Raw genomic sequence first — 22,270 nt, 5'->3', positions numbered from 1 at the left:
GGGGGGGGGGGGGGGGGGGGAAGAAAAGGGGGAAGGCAACATAACGTCAGGGAATGTCCGTGAAGTCCAGTGTCTTTTGCTTTCCTTGGAGACGCCAAGAAAAGAAGAGTTTGGTATTCCAACAAAAACTGTCTGAATGGCCCAGGCAGGGCAACGTCCCCGTTCTCCAGTTTGCTCTGTCGTGTTGAAAAAAGGTCCAGAGGGTGAGTCGGTCCTCCCCCTTTACTCTCTCCCCCCCCCTCCTCGCCTTTCAGAGTTGGCCTGCGAGTGTTTTTTTTGGCTGAGACGGCAGCTTGGACAGACAGTAGGTGGGCGAAAGGAGGAAGCTGGTCTCCCCCTCATACAGACTCCTCGGTGGATAGCAGCAGGGGGTTGATGTATTCAAATCCCTCGAACTCTGACTGGTCTATTCTCTTGATGACGTCCCTAAGGAGAGGGGGACAGAAATAAGGTTCAGAGGATTTGTTTTATCACGAAATTGGAGCACAACATCATCCACAGCAAACTTTAATCAGGTGCTGAACAAAAGGCTTTTAGCACTGAGAGAAGAGTCTCCTTACTCCTGGTAACCATGGAGTAACCGTGCATTGATCTGATATTGATCTGACAGTCCAATATTGTCGATATAAAGTGAAAATATCAATACACATTGTCATCTTTAAGATGCACCTTTATGTTGAAATTGCCATTTTGTATTTTTTTATTTGTTAAAAAGATTTGTTTTTTATATAAACGTCTGAAAGATCTTAGTAATGAAATTGCCAAATCATATTTCAGTTGCCTTATATATACTGTATATATATATATATATATATATATATATATATATATAAATGTAACTGATTGTGTTAAAAGGTAGGTTTGGAGTAATTCTACCCAGTGTCCTTTGCACCCTATCGAGCCAAACACTCCCCCCAGAAACCTTGTTTACCTTTGGTTGAACATTGCGTAAGCTAGCGTTAGAAGCTACATGGCTTAGTGCAGGCGCTAATGGCACCAAATGTGTATCTCGTGAATTACGCCAACTAGTAAAACACGGAATTGTACTAAAACTCTAGAGTAGTACAAATAGGTTATGCACTCATAAAACAAGGCATTGGAAAGTTTGTAAGCACACAAGTAGTGTATTTAAATAGTACTTGCCTAATGGCATGTACTCTCTGCTGCTAGCGCTGCTAGCGCTGCTAGCTCTTCGATTCTCCTCCATTAGTTGTAGCAAATCGTCTGTGAATTCAGGCTCGAGTAGGTACGGGTTTCCCTTAAAATTGAGCCGATCATATATGTATTCATGTATTTCTTCAAAGGATTTGTATATCCGGAAGACGTTTGTTAAGTAATCCCATTTGGGATGGGCCAAATGTTTGGAATGGCACAGAAATACAATTAAACTAAACTAAAAAATTATTAGAGAACCTACGTATGCCTTTATTTAGAAATGTGACCAATAATGGGATGTTAGAGTTTGGTTCCCACATTCTTTAAGCCTCGAGTTTGGCAAAACGGGCGAAGCCAACAACCCGTATTGACAAGTTAAGGAGGATGACGAAGATTAAAACATTTTTAGTCAACCAATATGTTCCAATTAACTTTGATTTAGTGAAAAAACACAGTGAGAGGGTCAAAGTTTAAGATTAAAACACGCCCAACATCCAAAAACTAGTTCAGGTCTACTTTATTGTCCACATTGTTAGCATGGTTAGCATCGCTAAGCCTCTGTCCTGACAGGTTCTAAAGCATCCTATGATTTAAGGACTATTTTAAGATAAATGGGACCATCAGTTACTAAATTAACATCATTCTGACTCACTATTGAAGAGGCCTTGAAACTAGCAATTGCGACCATTATGAAAATGTTTACTGAGGTAAGAAGTAGGGTCATTTTCTCATAGACTTCTATAGAAACAGACTTCTTTTGCAACCAGTGGAGTCGCCCCCTGCTGGAAATTAGATAGACTGCAGGTTCAAGGCACTTCAGCGCTGGCTTCACTTTTCAGTCTATTATTTTTTAACAGTGTATGTAAGAAATTAGTAAATTACGTGATTTTACACAGGAAGTGTTCAGAATACATAGGTCAAGACTATTAATTCACTCAACTAACCATCATCAAATCTTTTCGAAGAGTAGGTCAAAGTGACCGGGACACATTGCTTTTGCAACATACATTTAATAAGAAAAAACTTGCCGTTTTCTTTGGACTCCACTGTTCTGCAAAGTGTCTACAACCTGGATGGGTAGTGCTTCTTTGTTACTTCTGCCAGGACAAATCCTTAAAACACCGTAAAATGGCAACCCCCCAAGTACATGATGTCAAGTGGGACAGAGAGAACATGGTGTGGACTAATCGGTGGAGGAACTCGAACTGCTTCTTTTGTTTCCTGTGCATGCAGCTTCCATTAGCTAAGGCATAATCACAGGTAGGAACCCCGTAACTAACTCAAATGGCTGCCTAAAAAATGCATGTACTCCCTTAGCAAGACCGCTGGCTGCTTCTCCTGACTGCTGGCTGTTTACTCATCTGTGTGTGTGTGTGTGTGTGTGTGTGCGTGTGTGTGTGTGTGCGTGTGTTGATTGCGAGGAACTGAAGCCCAAAATAGGGGCCTCTAGCTGGGAAAGGCTGAGAGACTTTCTCCCTATAGGCACTGGGCAGGAGGCTTTGAAGTTTAAACAAAAGGTGTGTTTACTGGCCTTCCCCCTGGTGTACCAGGTGGGTGGGGGTCTCACTTTAGGGGCCACTTGCCGGTGTCGAACAGGTTGCGGATCCCACCCACATAGAGCGCAAGGACAAGTGAATGAAATGCTACAGTGTCTCTCTTCCAGTTTGCAGACTAGAATAATGATGAAGCCAATAGTTTTTCCACCATCTGATCTCATGTGAAGTACTCTCGCTGTAGGAGTGGGTCAACCACCAATACAAAAATTAGATTCACAAATGGTGGTTTTTTTTCGGTTTTGGAGTTTCTCTGAGAGAACAGCGAGGCAGAAAGGGAAAAAAAACACACAAAGACGGACACACAAAAGAGAGAGGAGAGGGTTTGGGAGTTGACCAAAACAAACAGTGTGTTCAACCGACGTAAATGTTGCCTTTTTTTTTTTTGTCTCTCTCCAGGCTTGAATGACTTGAAAGCATTACCAGATGCAGAATGAAGAGGAGAGAACGAGGAAGGGACAGAGGAGAAGAGGGAGTGAAGTGGGAAAGACAGAACACGAGTGAGGAAAAGAAAGCAGCATGATATCTAGACAACATTTGAACTGCTTTTTAGAAACAAATACTTGGTTTTTGTACCGATATTAAACTAAGAAATTAACCCTACGAGACGTGAAAAGCTATTAGCAATCTAAGAAATAACTGTAACCGTCTAAAACATTAATGGTATAGGATTTCTGTCTGTAGAGTTCTTCTAAAGACTGAGTGAAGCTGAAAGCTCTTCCAGTGGAAAATCACTACATTGGTCACACAGCTGCTGAGGGAGAGTTGTAATTAGTTCTCATGTTGAATTCATATTGAATGTGATGCAAATTCTTAATTCTTAAGTTAATATAAAGAAGCAAGTGTTAACAAAAAGGTGCATATTTCTGTGGGAGGTGTGAAGTGAAAATGATTACACCAATTATTTAATGTACACAGGCAAGACCAATACCTACAGGGGCGTCATTGAAAGTAACATAAAAAACTTCAGTTTCAGGTAAGTAGCTACGGCTACAATCTGTACAAATGGTGCATTTTCTTTTTTATGGCGAATAAAAAGCGACTGCTCAGTCTGGCGAGCCATCTCCCGGTGTTCGCTGTCGTCCCGGGGGCGAGTGTAGCAGAGGGACTGCAGGCTCTGTGCTGCTGCCGCTGATGATTTAAGCAAACGCTGTTTTGTTGTGGGTGTCGTGGCAACTGTTTGCATATCCGGTTACCGTTTGAACAACAAATGACAAATTACCGCCGCCTGCCGGCATGGAGAGTTGTTTCCTCTCATGCAGGCGCAGAACACAAGTGCTAGTTGGCCGTAGTCTGAAGTTTTTGAGGTGTGTTCAAGTGCAACTTTTTTGGCCAAGAAACGGATAACGTGAGCAGACGCCGAAGTTGACCTCTGTTGACCTCTGTTGACCTCTGTTGACCTCTGTTGACCTCTGTTGCCTCTAGTTTTTTGCTGTCTGCCTAGTGTGTCAGCATTTACATCAACATCAACATTTACATTTTAGCAACATTTACATTTTAGCACATTTTAGCATATTTTTTAAGCAGTTGCACATTTTTGTTCCCCCATCCTGTACATATTCAAATATTTGTTCTTTTTACTTTATTCGTATTATTATTTCATGTATATTGTATGTATGTATATTTTTTCTAGTATTTCATTTATATTTATATTCTGTGCTTTGTGACTGATTTTGCTGCTGTAACACAGGAATTTCCCATTTTTCTTGGGATCAATAAACATCCATCCATCCATCCATCCATCCATCCATCTATCTATCTATCTATCTATCTAAAGGCAGTGCATATTACGCATCACAATCCAACCAGAGTGCATCAACAAGCGTCTACAGAGAAACCTCTTCTAAATATGCTTGATGTAATTATTGGAAATGAAAGAAAGGATAAAAAAATAAATCATGAATGACTTGGTTTTCCAAAATACAGCACCACAGTGCTACAGGTTCATTGGACAGGCTACAGCAGTATTGTGGTCCTAGCCACCACATTCAAGTCCCTAAAAGCAACAACCAACGCTACAGAAAAAGAAAGTATGCAGCCCTGGATAAGGCTGCCATTTTCTAAGACAGGGAGCTGGCATAGAAAAAAAAAACTAAAGCCTCTCTCCCCCCCCCGCACATTACCATGCTGGCAAGGCCCCCCAGAAAATCTGGCTTTTAATGTCGCAATGTAAATCTCTAACATGGAGGGTTTACCCTTCTCTCTCCCTACACAGCTTTCACTTCTTTCTTCTTGTGCCAAGCCAATCACAAGTGAGAGAGAGGAGAGACTGGAGAGCTTTTTGCACCCCCAAGAGCAGGAGTGGGCGACATCAGCTCCTCTCCTTGGTAACAGAGGGAAGAGAAAGGGGTGGGGAGATAAAGTGCGAGACGCAGGGAGGGAGGGATGCGTCTCCGTTTGATGTGCCATGGTGTTTGATGCCAGGTTGATATCTCCACTACTGAACTGGCAGTGGGCTCTCCACCCCGTTCTTATTCTGGGTTATGGGGCATAGTGGTAGACCTCCTGTGACACAAACTAACCGGTATGCTCTCTCTTTTATACTTGAGACTATCAGACAGCACAACAATCACTTTAAACCTACATTTTTACAAGTTTGGACTTGACTGTATTTATGTATAGTATTGTACTGTATAGTGTATTTATTGTACTGTATGTATGCTCTAGTTTTAATGTGTATTGAGGCGGATATGAGCACTGTAATTTCCATTTTTATGGATGAAATAAACTCGACATGACATGCTCAAAAGTCCCAAGTTGCGCAAGCCACAATGGTGTTGGTGTCAGTGCCCCCCCCACCCCGTCAGACACACGCTAATCCTAGTGGACGAGACACTTGAGTTGGGCTTTACGCTGCGTTGCCCCTTAAACAGAAGCTACTTTCTCCCCCTTACGTGCAACCTATGTGTAGTGATACAGTCTCTCTCTCTCTCCCTGTCAGTACAGGAGCTCGCTCTACCTGGCCTAGTAACGTATTAGCATGCAGTAAGGTCATGCTCTGTGCCTCGGCTTGGACACAGCGGCCTCGAGCCAGAGAGAAAAGGCGTTAACGTGGAACACTATCACAGTTTCCCATATCCCCTCATGGGACTAACGTTGTGGATACTAGCCACTGTGCATGTGCATCAATAAGTACGTTTGATGACGATATTATGTAGGATTTATGAATATACGTTAACAGTAGGCTAATCTAAGAAGGTGTGAGCTAACAAGAGTTATGTTTCTGTTTATTGAATGCGTTACTTAGTGCAAATATAACCGAAAATGTAGTTTATTATCAGGAATGATGTATGTCTGATCAACTGTCAATTTAGGGGACACCGCCCAACTCGTTTGAAAAAGTACCTTCTCTTTTTCTTTACTTCGTCCTCAACAGTTAACACCGGGAATATGTTGCCATATTTTTTTAAAAGATGCCACGGACTAGCACTTAAAACCACTCCACCCGCCACTGCGGCTGGTATACGAGGCAAAGTCATCCGCCACTTTGAAAACCCCTGATGATGACGTCAATGGAGAATTGTTGCGCACCAGCATGATCTACTGTTCTCGTACGGAAAGAGCAAAGATGGGGAACCTTGCAGCAGCACTGCCTCATACGCTGTGTGCTGCCTGGAGCTTCATTATACTTCATAAGTGCCTAGCAGCATCTGGACCCTCCCCTCTGTGATGTCATAAAATGTTGGAGGTGGTGTCCAACATCTCTTGTACCTTTACAAAACACTCAATCCGACATTAACACCCGATGTATGCAGTGTCATGACCAGGTGTGCTAAGCTGTGAAATAAGTCAAAGTTTTTTTTTCTTTTAATGGTCTCTGTTTTCACTCTTGAAACTAGACAAGGACGTTTCAGCCTTATGTCTAGCTCAATAATTAATTGTGTCAAGACTACAAAGAGTCAAAAGACACACAGCTGTTCATGGAAAGATATCATGGAGGTTGTGTTTTAGAAGCCCAAGATGACATCCTGAAATGTCTTGTATTGTTCATAATTCAAAGATATTTAGTGTACTGTCACAGAGGAGTGCGGAAACTAGAACACTTTCACATTTAAGAAGCTGGAATCAGCGAATTTAGACTTTTTGTCATTGATGAAAATGATAAGGATCCCATTTTGAGCAAAGTGCATGGTGCATTTAATTTTTTAGTTTATCTTCTGCTTTTGATTAGTGCGGTTATTGAGAAATGGTTTGCTAAAATCAGTCCAATAAAAGCTTTGCAGGAAAAAAATATACATTTTGGAGCCTGAAAAATCATGTTTTTACCATGATCTTAAAGGAAAGTGTTGTCTCACATAAACCTGGTAATATCAGTGCCTGCAGAAGCCTTATGGGATCCATTTTGTGATGGCACAGAGGAAAAAGCCGGCACCGTGTGTGTTGTTGTGCCAGATCTCTTTAGTCTTTTCTCTCTAAAGTTAAATCTTAATCCAGCGCTCCTGTCGGATCCTGGAGGCTACATGATGGCATTAATCAAAACAATGTCCCTGGTGGATAAAGACGTCAATGTTGGGAAGTAAGGGGGGGGGGGTGATGTTAGTCTTTATTGGATGCAGAAGTCTTCTGGGAAGATGGCACAACACCAACCCACTGGAAATAATACATGTTTTTTAAACCTCTCTCTGACCGTGATAGGTTCTATTAATCACTTCTATCTGCACATCTTTACAGGTGGACATGTTCACACCTGCCAGGTACAGTTACAGTTTGGTCCTGGTGGCCACTGACCAACAAATAGGCTGCAATATGATGCTCTATTTAAGTCATTCATTGTGACACAATTCAAAAGCAAAAGACACAATTTAGTTTGCAGGGTAGAATACAGGTCTCCCTATAAAATCAATCAGACAGCTGCAGCTGATTCAGAACGCTGCTGCTCGAGTCCTCACTAAGACCCAGAGACTGGATCACATCACTCTGGTTCTGAAGTCTTTACACTGGCTTCCTGCGTCTCAAAGAATTGATTTCAAAGTACTTTTGCTAGTTTATAAATCCCTTAACGGTTTAGGTCCAAAATACATTTCTGATCTGCTACTACACTATGACCCCCCCAGACCTCTCAGGTGGTCTGGGACAGGTCTGCTACTACACTATGACCCCCCCAGACCTCTCTGGTCTTCACAGGGTGAAGCAGCATTCAGTTTCTATGCTCCTCATATCTGGAATAAACTCCCAGAAACCTGCAGATCCGCTGCTACTCTCAGTTCTTTTAAATCATGGTTGAAGACCTTTTCTTTTTGATGCTGCCTTTCTTTAAATGACTGCTCATTTCTTTAAATTTCTTATGCTGCACTGTAACTTTTCTTCTTGTGTTTTATGTGTCTTAATGTTTCTATTTTGTTTTAAACTGTCTATTCATGTGTTTTATCGGTTTTTAATGCTTAAGAATTTTAACTGTTTGTACCTGTGTTTTATCTGCTTAACTGATTTTGTGTAAAGCACTTTGAATTGCCCTGTTGCTGAAATGTGCTCTACAAATAAAGTTGCCTAGAATATAGAAATGCTAATTTGCTAAGAAATCAATATATGCTTGTTATGTGTGTATGTCCCTGCAGTGGCAGCACCTTTTATATAGTTTTTCTTTGGTCGATATTGTAATATGATTGGCACCATAGCTATGGCACAAGACCACTTTGATGTCAACAGCCCAGGCCAGTTTTAATCCCACTACTGTTGTTTTGATTTAGCTGGGGGGGGGGGGGGGGGGGGGGGGGGGGGGGGGGGGGGGGGGGGGGGGGGCGACATTGCTGCCAAGTGCTTTGGCTTGTTTATGACCTCAGTACTTTACTTCGTGACTCACTGAATCCCAGGGTAACGTGTTGAGGTTACCATGTTGGGACTACCCCCTGCTGTTAGTTTTGACTGTCTGTCACCACATCTGGTTGGACCCATGACTCAGAGACAGCTAGCCCCCCTTCCTTTCCATACACCGGGACTAACACAGCACTAATTTTTGAATTGTTGAATGTGCAAAAGGCACAGACAGACATCAGCCCAACATATAAGTGAACAGTATCCTAGCAACGCCGGTTTTCAATTCACACTCAATCAATGTCATGGGAAACGCTCAGTCAGAGGCTCAGAGCTTAGACACAGTTTCCACACACAAAAAAAGAGATAAAACAAAAAATATTCCCCGAAAAGCCAAAAAAACCTGAACTATGCACATTAACTGTAGTCTGTTTATGGTTTCACTTCCGTACACAAAAAGCGAGCCTTATTCAAACTTGTTTTTAAAGGGCTGTAAAGGCGTATGTCTGATGTTTTTCATATTTTCCATGTTTTTTCACTACTCTATCAACATCTCAGACTTAAAACCCGTTCGGTTAGGTAATCAATCATTGCTGTCAAAGTTATATAGTCAATTGAAAAAACTGACATGATGACCTGAGGCTCCTTTCAAGTCCCTGCAAACAGAACTTTCTACAGAAGTGCAGTTTCATTACACATGTGAAAGAGCGCTCACAATGATTCACATGAGGTTGACTTTAATAGACTTCAACTTAAGTTGAGTTGAACTTTAACAGTTTCTGTGAGTTGAAGAGGCAGTACTTACTCATCATCTGGTGTTAGCTGCACTGGTTCATTAGTAAACTGCGTGTCAAAGTTTTCGAGGCCGTAGTCATCCGTGATTTGAGGTTTGAAGGGCGGCGTCATCTCTTTCTTGTCCAGCTGAGGAAAAACAAAACATACCAACAATGTGTTATGTGCAGAAAAACAAAGCTGCCCACCCTTTCCTTTGAGGAAACCTCATTTGAAAGGCCATTGAAAATGACACATAATTTGAAACTACAGTGGACTTACTTGATACTTTTCTTGTGCTACAATGTTGTGGCCTGTGCTACAAAACTTCCCACCTCTGTAGCACCAGTGCTATGTCCAAAATCAATGTTAAGGCTGAGCCCATCAATGTTAAGGCTGAGACCATCACTGTTAAGGCTGAGCCCATTACTGTTAAGGCTGAGCCCATCAATGTTAAGGCTGAGCCCATCAATGTTAAGGCTGAGCCCATTGCCCATCACTGTTAAGGCTGAGCCCATCACTGTTAAGGCTGAGCCCATCAATGTTAAGGCTGAGACCAACACTGTTAAGGCTGAGCCCATCAATGTTAAGGCTGAACCCATCAATGTTAAGGCTGAGCCCATCAATGTTAAGGCTGAGACCAACACTGTTAAGGCTGAGCCCATCAATGTTAAGGCTGAGCCCATCAATGTTAAGGCTGAGACCAAGACTGTTAAGGCTGAGACCAAGACTGTTAAGGCTGAGACCAAGACTGTTAAGGCTGAGCCCATCAATGTTAAGGCTGAGCCCATCAATGTTACTGCGGAGCCCATCACTGTTAAGGCTGAGACCATCAATATTAAGGCTGAGACCAACACTGTTAAGGCTGAGCCCATCAATGTTAAGGCTGAGACCAACACTGTTAAGGCTGAGCCCATCAATGTTAAGTCTGAGCCCATCAATTTTAAGGCTGAGACCATCAATGTTAAGGCTGAGACCAACACTGTTAAGGCTGAGACCATCAATGTTAAGGCTGAGACCAACAATGTTAAGGCTGAGCCCATCAATGTTAAGGCTGAGACCAACACTGTTAAGGCTGAGCCCATCAATGTTAAGTCTGAGCCCATCAAGGTTAAGGCTGAGCCCATCAATGTTAAGGGTGAGACCAACACTGTTAAGGCTGAGCCCATCAATGTTAGGGCTGAGCCCATCAATGTTAAGGCTGAGCCCATCAATGTTAAGGCTCCCCCCTTTGGAGTGTGATCAGGCGCTCAAGCAACAGGATGCTGACAGTTGTTCACTTTATGGCCACCTTTTTCATTAATAACAAGGAGTTTGTGAAAAGTTAGATACAAAATCGGCTAGGCTTTAGGATCTGTATTATTAGATGTTTGACTAATTTTGTAACTGACTTGTAAATGCCTTTGTTTGCTCATGTGTGTCTCGAAAATATTAGGAAAGAAAAGAGAATGAACAGTTACTGAGCTCAGAACAAAAATAGTGTGATTTACTGTACATCGGGCATTTTAAATACATGGTTTTCCATATGGTCAGATCTGCTAGAGTAAAAGATGGGCATCTTGTTGCTACATTTCTCAGTGGAAACGAAGAGGAAAAACAACAGAAAAAACAACAGCATGCAGGAGGTTGGAGCAGCAGAGTAATTGTGCCTGAGTGATTCAGCCAGTAGAGGTTTTGTCTGGTTTGTTTCCATGGTTTCACGTTGGTTCCTCATCCTGTTGAAATGTGCACTGAGGACATTTTCTGAGAACACAATAAAGTCGGTTTGGATGTTTACTCAAATCTAAGAATATACACATACTACAAGTAGGCTTACAGAAGCTTAAAATAGAGATGTTTTTGAAAGGTGGATCCAGGTGATGTCCTACAGCTGATACTTAGCTTTCAGTTACATGATTTTAATGTCAAAAAGTAAATTAAATTATGTATATTGTCTTTTTGGTGTGTTTTTTCCCGAATTTGGGAAAAAAAGACAACAGATTCTTGAATCAATTTGTAATAATAATAATTATAATACAATAAAAAATACAAGAATGAAGATCAGTGCATTCTGAAATACCATCGAAATTATCCATTATAGTGAAATCCTTTAAAGGCTGCCACTTGTAGTGTGTGTGTGTTTGCGTGTGCGTGTGCGTGTGTGTGTGTGTGTGTGTGTGTGTGTGTGCGTGTGTGTGTGTGTGTGTGACATGACAGAGCAGAGAGTAGAAAAAAACGTTTTAGCTCACAGGACTTTCTCTTTAATACGTTTACCTCATTATTTAAAATTTTGGCCATAAGAATCGGACATTACATAACTAAACTGATTAATCATTTCACTCCTATATATTTAATGTAATTAACATTTTGGACTCACATTGGACAGTTTAGTTTATTTTGTAAAACCAATGCAGCTGAAGTTGTTGTCTTTTGGGAAACAAAACCCATACCAGGTACAAGATACTATACATAACTGTTACTCATGGAGAAAACTCAACAAAGAAGTGTAAGTCGAGTAGAGTCGTGCCCTACCATGCAGTGCCATGCAACATTAGTTGTAGTTTATTAGACTTGTCGTATAATGTGTTTCAACCAGGGACAAGGTCTGTAAATGAACTATGACTAGACGTCCTATATACACTGCAGAGGTTGTACTTATGTAAATGTGACAATGCATGTATTGTCCCTGTCATATACATTTATTAAAACAAAAAAGTTGTCTTAACTTGAACCTGAACCTTAACCGCAGAGATGGCAGATCAGAAAATCCTTTCGGAAGGCACTGACAAATAACCTAATTTGTTGTTTTGGTGTGAATACGGTTGAGGAATTTATCAAAAACTCACAACTCGCTCTCCAGTTCCACTTCTTTTTTTGTTTTCAGATGTTTTCCTGAGTGTGTGTGTGTGTTTAGTTCCTACAACACTCCGGGTCCTCCTGCTGTTTTGTTGCAGAGGTTTCTCTGCTTCATTAGTGCTATTGCTTCAAAAGTGTGGGAACAACTTCAAATGCACAAACAACTCACTTTCTCTCTTTACACCTCTTTCTGTTGCTCCTTCTCCATGAAATTGGCCCACCTTCCCCCAATCTCTCACTCTCTTTGCTAATTTTTAATTTTTTGTGGGTTTTGTTTTTTGTTGTTGCAGCGCCTACCTACACTTCTTTGTCAGTTTCACCCCCTCACATCCTGTCTCCATCCTTCTCCTCTCCGTTTGTCTGTGTCTTACTCATAATCATTGTCAATTCTTTCATCTTCTCTCACATCCCTCTCCTCCTACTTTCCCTAGTCTCTCTGATGTGTTGTTGGGCCGGCTGAAGCTCTGTGTGGTGGTAATGAACCACACTGAAGGCCAGGAACGAGCCCGCCACCTTCACACACACACACGCACACACACACACACACACACACGCACACACGCACACACACACGCACACAAGCACGCACACACACACATACACTGACAGGTGCTGTGATCTGAGAACCAATGGATTGCATGTATACGTGTATACGTGTGTGCGTGTGTGCGTGCGTGTGTGTGTGTGTGTGTGCGTGTGTGGTGTGTGTGTGTACATACCCGCAGGCATCGATGCTTTCAGAACAGGATTGGACGATGTGACAATCCGCCTGATCTGAGGCAACCGTTAATGTGACTGTGGACTTACCACAGTCAACAGATGCCATGCATCACACACTTAAACACACACTTACACACACTTACTCACACTTACTCACACTGATTTGCTTAATCACACACACTGAGTGGAGCTTTATCTCTCTTCGAACTCCGCCACAGCGGTGTGGAAACACATCTCCATAAGAACAAGGAGATTACCGTCACGCCACTGTTGGTTTGAGTTCTGGAAATGAAATATTTTTTAGACTATCTTCTTCTTGTACAAACCGGATGTCAAACAGTGGACACCACACAAATATAATGTCTATTTACACAGCTCGCTTCAATAGAGAAAAGGACTTTACTGAAAGAAAACAGTTCTCTCTGAACAGGATTGCTGTTTTTTTCTTCTTTTGTTTAGATAATGTTATCTCAAGTGCTCAACACGGCCACACCATGAAGAAACACGAGCCTTCAGACAGGCTGTAAACACGCCTCCAGATCCGCCAGGTTACCACAGCTCAACCAAATGTTCCTCCGTTTTTGTGTGTAAGTGACCGGTGAACCATCTTTTGAAACTGGTTTAGTATCTGCGAGAACACAGCAAACTGCGCTGCAATGTCTTATAATCCTAAAGGGCAAATGTGCATAATGACATTTTGTCCAATAAAAGTGCTGTTTCTGCCACCGACGGGCTCACATTAATATTCTACGTGTCTGACAACATTTTAGAAAGGATTTCTAAAGAGTTCCACCTTTCTGTTTAAGAATAAGATCATTTTTATAATAAAAAGATTAGCAGAATTGCGATTGCTAAACAAACCAGACTCCATATAAAAAAAAAAAAACTTTTAGCGTTTTATGTTTTTTTCCAACCAAACCAGAATGGTGATTGTTGAAAAATTGGAAAAACAAAACCGGCTTTTCATAGTTTTACTTTGTCTGTTGACTTTGAAACAAAGTGTATTTTACGTGATAAAATTACTGTATTTTTACATGGCGTCTGATGGGTTTAGGTTTTTTATGTTTAAAAAAAGAACCTTACTCTTTAATAGAAAGGTCGACCTCCTTAGAAATCCTTTCCATTATGTTGTCGGACACTTTTAGTAGTAAATTATGTAGATTAATATTAATCTGAGCATTTCATCGGCAAAATGAGCACTTTTGGGGATATAAATTGAAGATCCATAATTGCCGACTGCAGCAATCTTGCTTAATATTTAAGCAAGATTAATCTGATTAATTAATATTAATCTGAGCATTTCATCGGCAAAATGAGCACTTCTGGGGATATAAATTGAAGATCCACAACTGCCGACTGCAGCGAAGATCGCCCTTAATACTGGACCGATGTCAAAGATCGTTGTTCCCATTGGTCACTTTGACACCAAAACATCGGAAAACCGGGTCCGGGTTGAAAAACGTTACCCTTTCAGAACAAAACACTGAAAATCAACTTGCATATGTAGGACGAAGAGAACTGCTTAACTGGGCTAACTCAACTGCTGCCTCCGAAAAAGGTCTGTAAATTATGAATTATCCTCCATCTCTTAACCTTGGTATAATTGTGTAAATATGGAACAAAACAGCAAGTTAAAGTCCATTTTTTATGGGTTCAAAGGTAAGACAAAAAGCATATCCACAGCATGCGGTGCAGGGGCCTAAATGGGATCTCAGTGTCAAGTTATACGTTTCTTCCCAACGCTCATCAACTTTGACAGTGCTCTGGCAGTGAAGATGTGTGGATTTGGCGAGGGCATAAAAGAGGACGGCAGGTAAATGATATTCAAATGTGTCATCTCTTCAGAGACAGAGAGAACGCCGCGCTCCCTCAGGAACTGTCTGATGAATATTAATACGTGTAACAACAGTAGCGGCGTGCCAGGCCTGTCAGGTCTGGAGACAGGTTTCTGGTTTGAGGGCAGAGAGCGTCGCTTCTCCTCCTCTCACAGCTTTGTCAACTTGTTTTCCCTGTGTGCTACACGGGAGCGTTGTCGCTGGGCTCGGGGTTTCTCGCCTCTTTGAAATCTCTCCCCAGTTTGCCTTTGGTGTGAACGTCACAGGCACCGCGGCGGCACTCATTAACTCACTCTTGACAATTGTTTTCGTCCTCTTTTTCATGCCCCTACACTACCTGCCGCCCCACCTAATTGTCCCATGAGGGACACAGCAACAGTAGAGAAATGGCCTTAATTCATTTTTAATTAGCATTTGCTCTAATGTCTAATAGGGCAGCGTATTAACGATGCTTTTATAGTCTCTGTAAACTGGAAACCAGTGCTCCTGCAACATATAGAATTCAAAATATACCCAGCATCACAGCTCTAAATTATAGTTTTAATATTGATATAAGTCCATACAATGATAATGTTTTTTTATACATAATCTGTGTTTTGATATATTTTATATTGATTCATGATAATTAGGTAATATAAATTGTATTAAAGGAAAATTGGCCTTCTGATAAAACTCCCACAGAAATACAGTAACTATGTCACATTTAACGTTACAATTGCCTATGTCATCTATATTATTGTTATATCTGTTATATTACAAAAAAAATAAAAATTACTTTACCGGACACAAGCTAGCATTAGCTTAATTCAGTACCAGGAAGGTCACTTCACTTTATGTTAGCTTAAAAGATGGATTAACATGACCTCTTTTAAATTAAATTTTAAATTAAACACGTGTATGACATAAAAATATACTAAAACACCCTTTTCATCTGTAAAATGGTATTCCTTGTTGCTTAGTTTTGGCATTTCTTTTGCATGTGCATCCAAGAGCAGCACAAAAGTTGGACACAAGTACTGTATGTCTTTTTCTCTGAGTCTTTTTGGTGAAAAGGGTCAGAACTCCAGCCCCAAAATGCCGGGAGTACAGATGCATCTCACAAGCCAAAGGCAGTACCTTCATCATGAGTGAAGTTCCCATCGATTCAATCCAGCTGCACACAATGTTACTTTGCTCAGCCCTGCTGGTGAAAACGGACTTTATGCAGATGTAGAGACCCTGACTATTGTATGGCTTTTATCTTTCTTTCATGTCCGTTTTAAATAGTTCAAATAGCTACGCCAACAATCATGCAACCTCAACACACACATCCTAATGTCTCAGTTGGTGCAAATAAGTGTGTGTGTGTGCATACGCGTGTGATTAAGAATTCGCTTTTATTTGCCCTGTTACTTCACAGAAGTGGAAGGCAGAGCAGCAGACTACACACACACACACACACACACACACACACACACACACACACACACACACACACAGTTCCACCTCACTGTTCTCTTCTCTGTTATTTAGGCCCTAGATATGTACAGTAGACACAACAGATGAAAAATAGCCTTTTGGCTAATTCTGGTGCATTCACAGCAATGTTAATTAATGCACAGTGTCCCTGTCAAATAAATTAATAAAATAAATAAATAAATAAAGACCTATATTATCAAGTTTAAAACAAAAAGGCAAAAGAGAATGTGAAGTGCGCGTGGTGCTCTGTTCTCGGAGCTGATTGGCATTAAATGTGGGGGTGCAGTGTTTGTTGTTACATTAGTTGTGACACACATCAAATCAGCTGTCAGCTGCTGTCTGTCAGGAAGAAACACGCACCCTGATCCCACCTGCCGAATTATGTGCCAAGTAGAACATGTATCACACATGCACGTCATAGTATATCTGGTTGAAGTGAGGGATACTATTCTGGAAGTATGACGTTTTTTTCTTTTAGGGCATTTTCAAGCATATTCTGTGTTTACCTTGATCCAAATCAGTACAGGAGTGGGTACACTTAATGGGTTACGTCCTGCTACGTCCTGCTGTGCCTAGTAATGCTGCACAGGGCCCTGCTATGCCATGAACTACTACAAACTACTATTTTTTGTGACTGTTATTGCCACTCTTCATTTTAACCCCAACCGGTCGTCAGACACCGCCTACCAAGAGCCTGGGTCTGGGTCTGGGTCTGTCCCCGGTTTCTGCCCAAAATGAAGTTTTTCCTCGCCACTGTCGCACTGTTGCTTGCTCTGGAGGAACTGCTGGGTCCTTGTAAATTACGGAGTGTGGTCTAGACCTGGTCTATATGTAAAGTGTCTCGAGATAACTCTTGTGATGAATTGATACTATAAATAAAATTGAATTGAAAAAAGGGAAGCTTTCTCTCTCCTCACTCACTCTGCACTTACCTGTTCCCAGTCTATATTGCGGAAAAATGTGTGTGCCTTGAGATCTGTGAAGCCTGTCTGGACCTGGCAACCCAGCCGCTCCTTGGGATCCTGTCGGGACCAAGACAGCTGGTCAGGAACGTAAACAGGAGCAACTGTATTTCATGCAATGTGAGATTATTCTTCATAATTCAGGATTCACCGACAATGCAGGCGTACAGTCAGGCTCACTGTACTGGATGTGGACACAAATAAGGTCCAGGGGGACTGTATTTGTAGCATTTCACCTTTTTTTTTTCTTTAGATGTTATACAGTCTTGAGAAAATTGAGCAATGTGGACAGTTAGTAATGCTGACCACACATGTTTTCTTCATGCCCTGAATGGGTATGTCTACATATATCTACATATCCCCCCCTAACTACTAAATCATCCATTAATAATATAACTTGGTGGTGAATTTAAAAGGTAAAGTCTGACAGTTTTCAGCTGATTCCTGCAGCCTTCAGGCTGAATAGGAAGTGCTAGAAACACTGTGGTCCGATTCCGATGTAATTAAAATGTAATCAGACAAATATATCAGCTTGTACACAGTCTCCGGTTGTTTAAATTATGATGGAGTAGCTCTCAAAATGCTCTATATGCAATCTGCCGGCGTTTCCCAGCATGCCCTGGGTCCGCCTGGGTCTTGCAGAAAAAGCAACTGCGCTTCCTGCGTCTGACAACTGCGCCGCCGTGATCTTGTGAGGTCATCGTTGCCCACGTGTGCATAACGTCGGAGCAAGTATGCAACGGGCGCCGATCGCCGGTGATCGATTCTGCGCAGACCTGGCTCATCTCGAACAAGCCTATTTTGACTAGTCACAGCAGGAAAAGCACAGGTGGAATTGATCCCCTTAGCGATGGCTCAATTCCATCAAATGTCCCAGTGAGCTATTTCAGTGAGTCAGCATGCACAATACCAGGGCCTCTCCTAAGTGGAATGCAGCCATCATTAATGGTTTTGAATGTGGTTTTGAATGCACCTGTGCTGTTCTTATAAGCAAATGTCAACATGTCTGCCGTGAAAAAGTTCTATTGTTCTGTGTATTTAGTCTGTGTGTTCACTTTGTCTGGTTTCTGTACTGATTTATTGCCTGCTTGACTTGAACTTTAGTTGATTTTTGTCATTAAACCGTTTAAATTCTCCGTGCTACCTCTTCGTCTCTTCTGCTCTGTTTAGGCCCAAACCTGCAACTCCTGAAAACCGTGACATTTACAAAACAAACAGCAATTTAACTTCTTGTTCCTTGACCTAATCTGCATATCTTAAGACCCAAACTGCATTTCGTTGCCTTGTACCTGTACATGTGTAATGACAATAAAGTTGAATCTAATCTAATCTAATCTTTATGACCAGAGCAGGTGAGAAGAAGGCACTCGTAGACCGTGTGGCTGAAACATACAATCAAGTGATTTACAGTATATTTAATATTTTGCTCGCACCCTAACAGAAATAAAGGTATCATTAAAGTTGCGCCTTATTGTGACGCAGAAAAAACTGATACTTCCCGGGCAGTCTGAGCCGAATAAGGATGCTGTACCTGGCTGTCCGAAACACAGCCCCAGTTCATAGTCATGATTTTTACACATTTGTCTGAGCAGCAGCGTTGCACAGAGACACACACAGAGATGGAGAAGGCCGATTGGGGAGTGGACTGCTCTCACCTTGTTTAGAAAGCCCTTGAGCACGCTGGCAGCTTTCACTGACAGAGACCTTGGGATGCGAATGGGCTTCTCAAGAATAACTGTTGGCCAAAGAGAATGACGGCAAAGAGAGAGAGAGAGAGAGAGAAAAAGAGGGAGAAAGAGAGAGAGAGAGGGAGAGAGAGAGGGAGAGAGAGAGAGAGACAATCGTGAGTAGGGAGGAGGATGATTCACAGTCCAACCTGCCTGTGGGTGAACATGTCTGCTGAGTAGGAGTCAAAAGAAGGGAGGAGATGCAGAGGACACGGTTCTGTTCTTTCTCTCACTTTTGATGGTCTGCACACAGCCTTGAGACTCCCACAGCTCAACAATGTCATACTAACGAGAACAAAAAAACCTTCTGAAAAATAGTTTATTCCCTCAAAATCTGAACAGAATGATGTAGCACATAGTGATCCAGTGTGTGTTTCTCACTGGGATTCAAGAACCGTTTTTTAAAATTAATTAATTTTTTTTTATTGGAATAGTTTGAAAAAATGTGGTTTTGAATCCGATCATTGGTTTCAAATATAAAATGTGCAATATTACTGTTTTCCGTAGCGACCCCCTGTACTCCCAGGCATTGGAAACAGGATTGTTCAAAACAATGTCCAACCCTAGTTCTCATGCAGATATGATTACTCCCCATCAAAAGCTAATGTTTCAGAATACGATAAGTGGATGAAAACATATCAGATAAAATGTAGATGAGGAATGCTCGCTATAAACATTATTTGTGATTCACTGCTGAACGGACTCTAAAAAAATAGGATTTGCCAGTTCAGCTGGTAAAGAACTGACTCATTTGACTCATATTTTTCAGTTTGTTCTTTCCACTGTTTTTTTTTTTTTAGGTTCAATAAATGCAACATCTTTCCAAAAGTCAATGAGCAATCGTGTTGAACAATCGTGATTTCAATATTCACCAAAATAATTGTGATTAAGGTTTAGTTTCCATAATCAAGCAGCCCTAGTTTGAAAGCTCTGCTAACTGGACTTATGTTATCCTAGTTATACCGTTTATTTCTTCCAAAATTACCTTTCATTTGTAATACATTTCAGTGATAACAATGTTATGTTTTTAGTGAATACCACCTTGCGGCTGGTTGCCCCACTAAACCAAACGTTGGCCAGCTGTCTGTCTGTCTAAAGCTCTGGGGTTGGCATGTGGAGCCCTGATACCCAAAGCAGGGCCTGGCACAGGGTCTAGCTAGGTGGCATATGGCCGGGTGGCTCCCACAGTGAAAGGGTTGGTTTCCGTTGGCAGGAATTTATCTAGGAACCTGCTGCTCTACCAGTGAGACCGCCAGGAGGATCGTACCGGTGGCAGATGCTAGCCGCGGTGCCACGCCATGCTCCTGACGGTCACAGCAGAGACACAACGCGTCACACGAGGCCCATGTAGTACGGAGGAATTTCTGTGATGGAGGACTATGTGGGAGGCTGTGTGAGAGAGGGAGGGAGGGAGGTGGAGGTAAAGGGATGGGGTATGTAACGGTACCATATGGCTTGGAGAACACAAAAGCCAATAGGACAGATATTATAGAGGCTCCTCGGCTCTACCCGGAGGGTGTGATCACACCCGCAGTTTGTTTCCTTTTGGACGAAAACCATAAAGTGGACTTTATTGCAATTTTGTATTGATGTTTTGTACCTAGGCGCTGAAACTTGACATATTTATAAGTAGGTTTAAGATTTTAAATTGGTGACTGTACTCAGCTAATTAGCATAATGTTGGAGCCATTGCATGAAAGCCTTGAAGTAATAACTCAAGTAATAAGTGACAGTCCATTGCAAAGCCATCTGCATGTGAGGTTGAAATTACGGTTTTCCAAAATTACGCATAAACGTCTTTGAAACACACAAAAAGAAAAAAAATTATACTCAAAGTAGAGAAGAAACATGTCTCTAATACCACCAAATGACCCTTGTCCATGTCTGCTTGCATCCAGCCTGGAGAAGAACAGGATGTTCCAACAGGCATGTGAGCTTGCACTAATTTGATTGGCCGGCCCAGAGCATTGCTGGATGATGACACAGTCCGGTTTCATCAACTAGAGCCTTTTGCTTTTTTTAACACACAGTTTTCATGTCTGGAGATGAGCTGCTCAGTAAAAATAAATTCAAAGTTCATTTTCCACAAATTTGAAGTCAGTGTTTAATTTCACCTGTTATGTGTGTGTTGGATTTAAAGTTAAATCCTTTTTACATTAATCCAATCCAACCCAATCCAATTTATTTATATAGCCCGATTTAAACAAGCACAAGTTTTACAAAGTCCTGCACAAAAAGATAACACAGAATAAATAGATAACACAATAAAAGCACAATAAAAAGATGAGGTACCAAAAATTAAACTAAAATGCACTGCCAGCATATGGCAAAAATATGCAAGTATCCACATAAGATCAACACTCTAACTGGTGTACATTAGGAAGTTATTAAAGCATAGATATCAAAGCATTCACTGAGATTTGCTTTCTCTGGCTCCAGTAAGTTACAGTGATAGACACTCCTCTTTAGAAACATATAGGTGATGTCAGGCATGCTACATCTTTCTATATAACAGTCTATGCTTCACAAAAAGAGTAGCAGCACATTACTGAAACCCAAATGTCAGCATTAGTCCGGACTGTCCTTTTCCCTAGACTCATTTTTTTATGTGAGGCTTTCCAAAAACTGTCCATGTACAAGTAAATGCTGGCCAGATTTCCACATCTGTCTCCTTAAAATCCAAATTATGAGACAAAGTTCCAATCAGGGGTTAAAGTGGTCTGAAACTGTCTGAGCTAGACAGAGAATATCCGGTTAAAACCGACTAAGGATGCATTTTGGCCTCTTTGTTTTCCGTGATGCTAGCTGAAAGGGACGTAAGCCTGGTGGGTTTTATATGGAGCGACTGCATCCAACTAAGGTAAAAAAACAACAACTTTTAAATGTTACATTTGTTAGCATCCGTTGAAATGGTAACTTGAGAGGAAATTAGGCCTTGTGTGCTCTGATTAATTTTCCCATGCAGTCAACACACCGGTCAAAACGTGCTTATAAACCTGTATGTGCTCTAACTTCCTGACTGAGAGCTAACGAAGGCTACATTTACATGGCTACGTTTTGGTTTTTAAGTGGAGTTTTGAGCCAAAATCGCCTTCCGGCTTCGCTGTTGGTGTTGCCAAAGGTCTCCGTTTGCAGGCGCTGAGTCTGCAACCAGAACCGGGTTTTATTCCTAGTCAAAACGGGGGCGGAAATGTTTTTCAAACTTCTCAGGTTTAGGGTCTCTAAAGTGCCAGCAGAGCAGTGTGAATGCGATGTGTAAATGTAGCAAAAGAGAGTTGTTTTTAACCCAAAACGCGGCAATGTAAATGTAGCCTGACTCCCGCTGACCAGTTCCACACAAGCACCCTAAATCTCATCTGTAACAGAGGCCAGGATGTACTGCCAGATTCTCCACAGTTCATGAGGGGTGGGGGAGCATGCATAACTACTAGGGATGTCCCGATCCCGATCTCGAGATCGGATCGGCCCGATCTTTTCCTATTTTCCCGTGATCGGAGATCGGC

The 22,270-nt window shown here is 41.6% G+C and overlaps 1 protein-coding gene across 3 annotated transcripts in view; it reads right to left on the bottom strand.

Annotated features, from left to right (window-relative positions):
- Positions 1 to 12: 12 nt before the first annotated feature.
- Positions 13 to 22,270, bottom strand: part of prkcz (protein kinase C, zeta) — a 94,560-nt gene continuing 72,302 nt past the window's right edge. For all 3 annotated transcript variants that reach the window (XM_034875833.1, XM_034875835.1, XM_034875834.1), the window contains 4 exons: positions 18,696 to 18,775; positions 17,011 to 17,100; positions 9,265 to 9,380; positions 13 to 426 (listed from right to left, as the gene is read on the bottom strand). In XM_034875833.1, the coding sequence (XP_034731724.1) occupies positions 339 to 426; positions 9,265 to 9,380; positions 17,011 to 17,100; positions 18,696 to 18,775 (374 nt within the window). In that variant the 3' untranslated portion in view covers positions 13 to 338. The remainder of the gene's footprint in view (positions 427 to 9,264; positions 9,381 to 17,010; positions 17,101 to 18,695; positions 18,776 to 22,270) is intronic.

This window comes from Etheostoma cragini, chromosome 7, assembly GCF_013103735.1.
Source record: "Etheostoma cragini isolate CJK2018 chromosome 7, CSU_Ecrag_1.0, whole genome shotgun sequence".
Taxonomy (NCBI): Eukaryota; Metazoa; Chordata; class Actinopteri; order Perciformes; family Percidae; genus Etheostoma; species Etheostoma cragini.
This window is presented reverse-complemented; position numbering and strand designations above follow the sequence as displayed.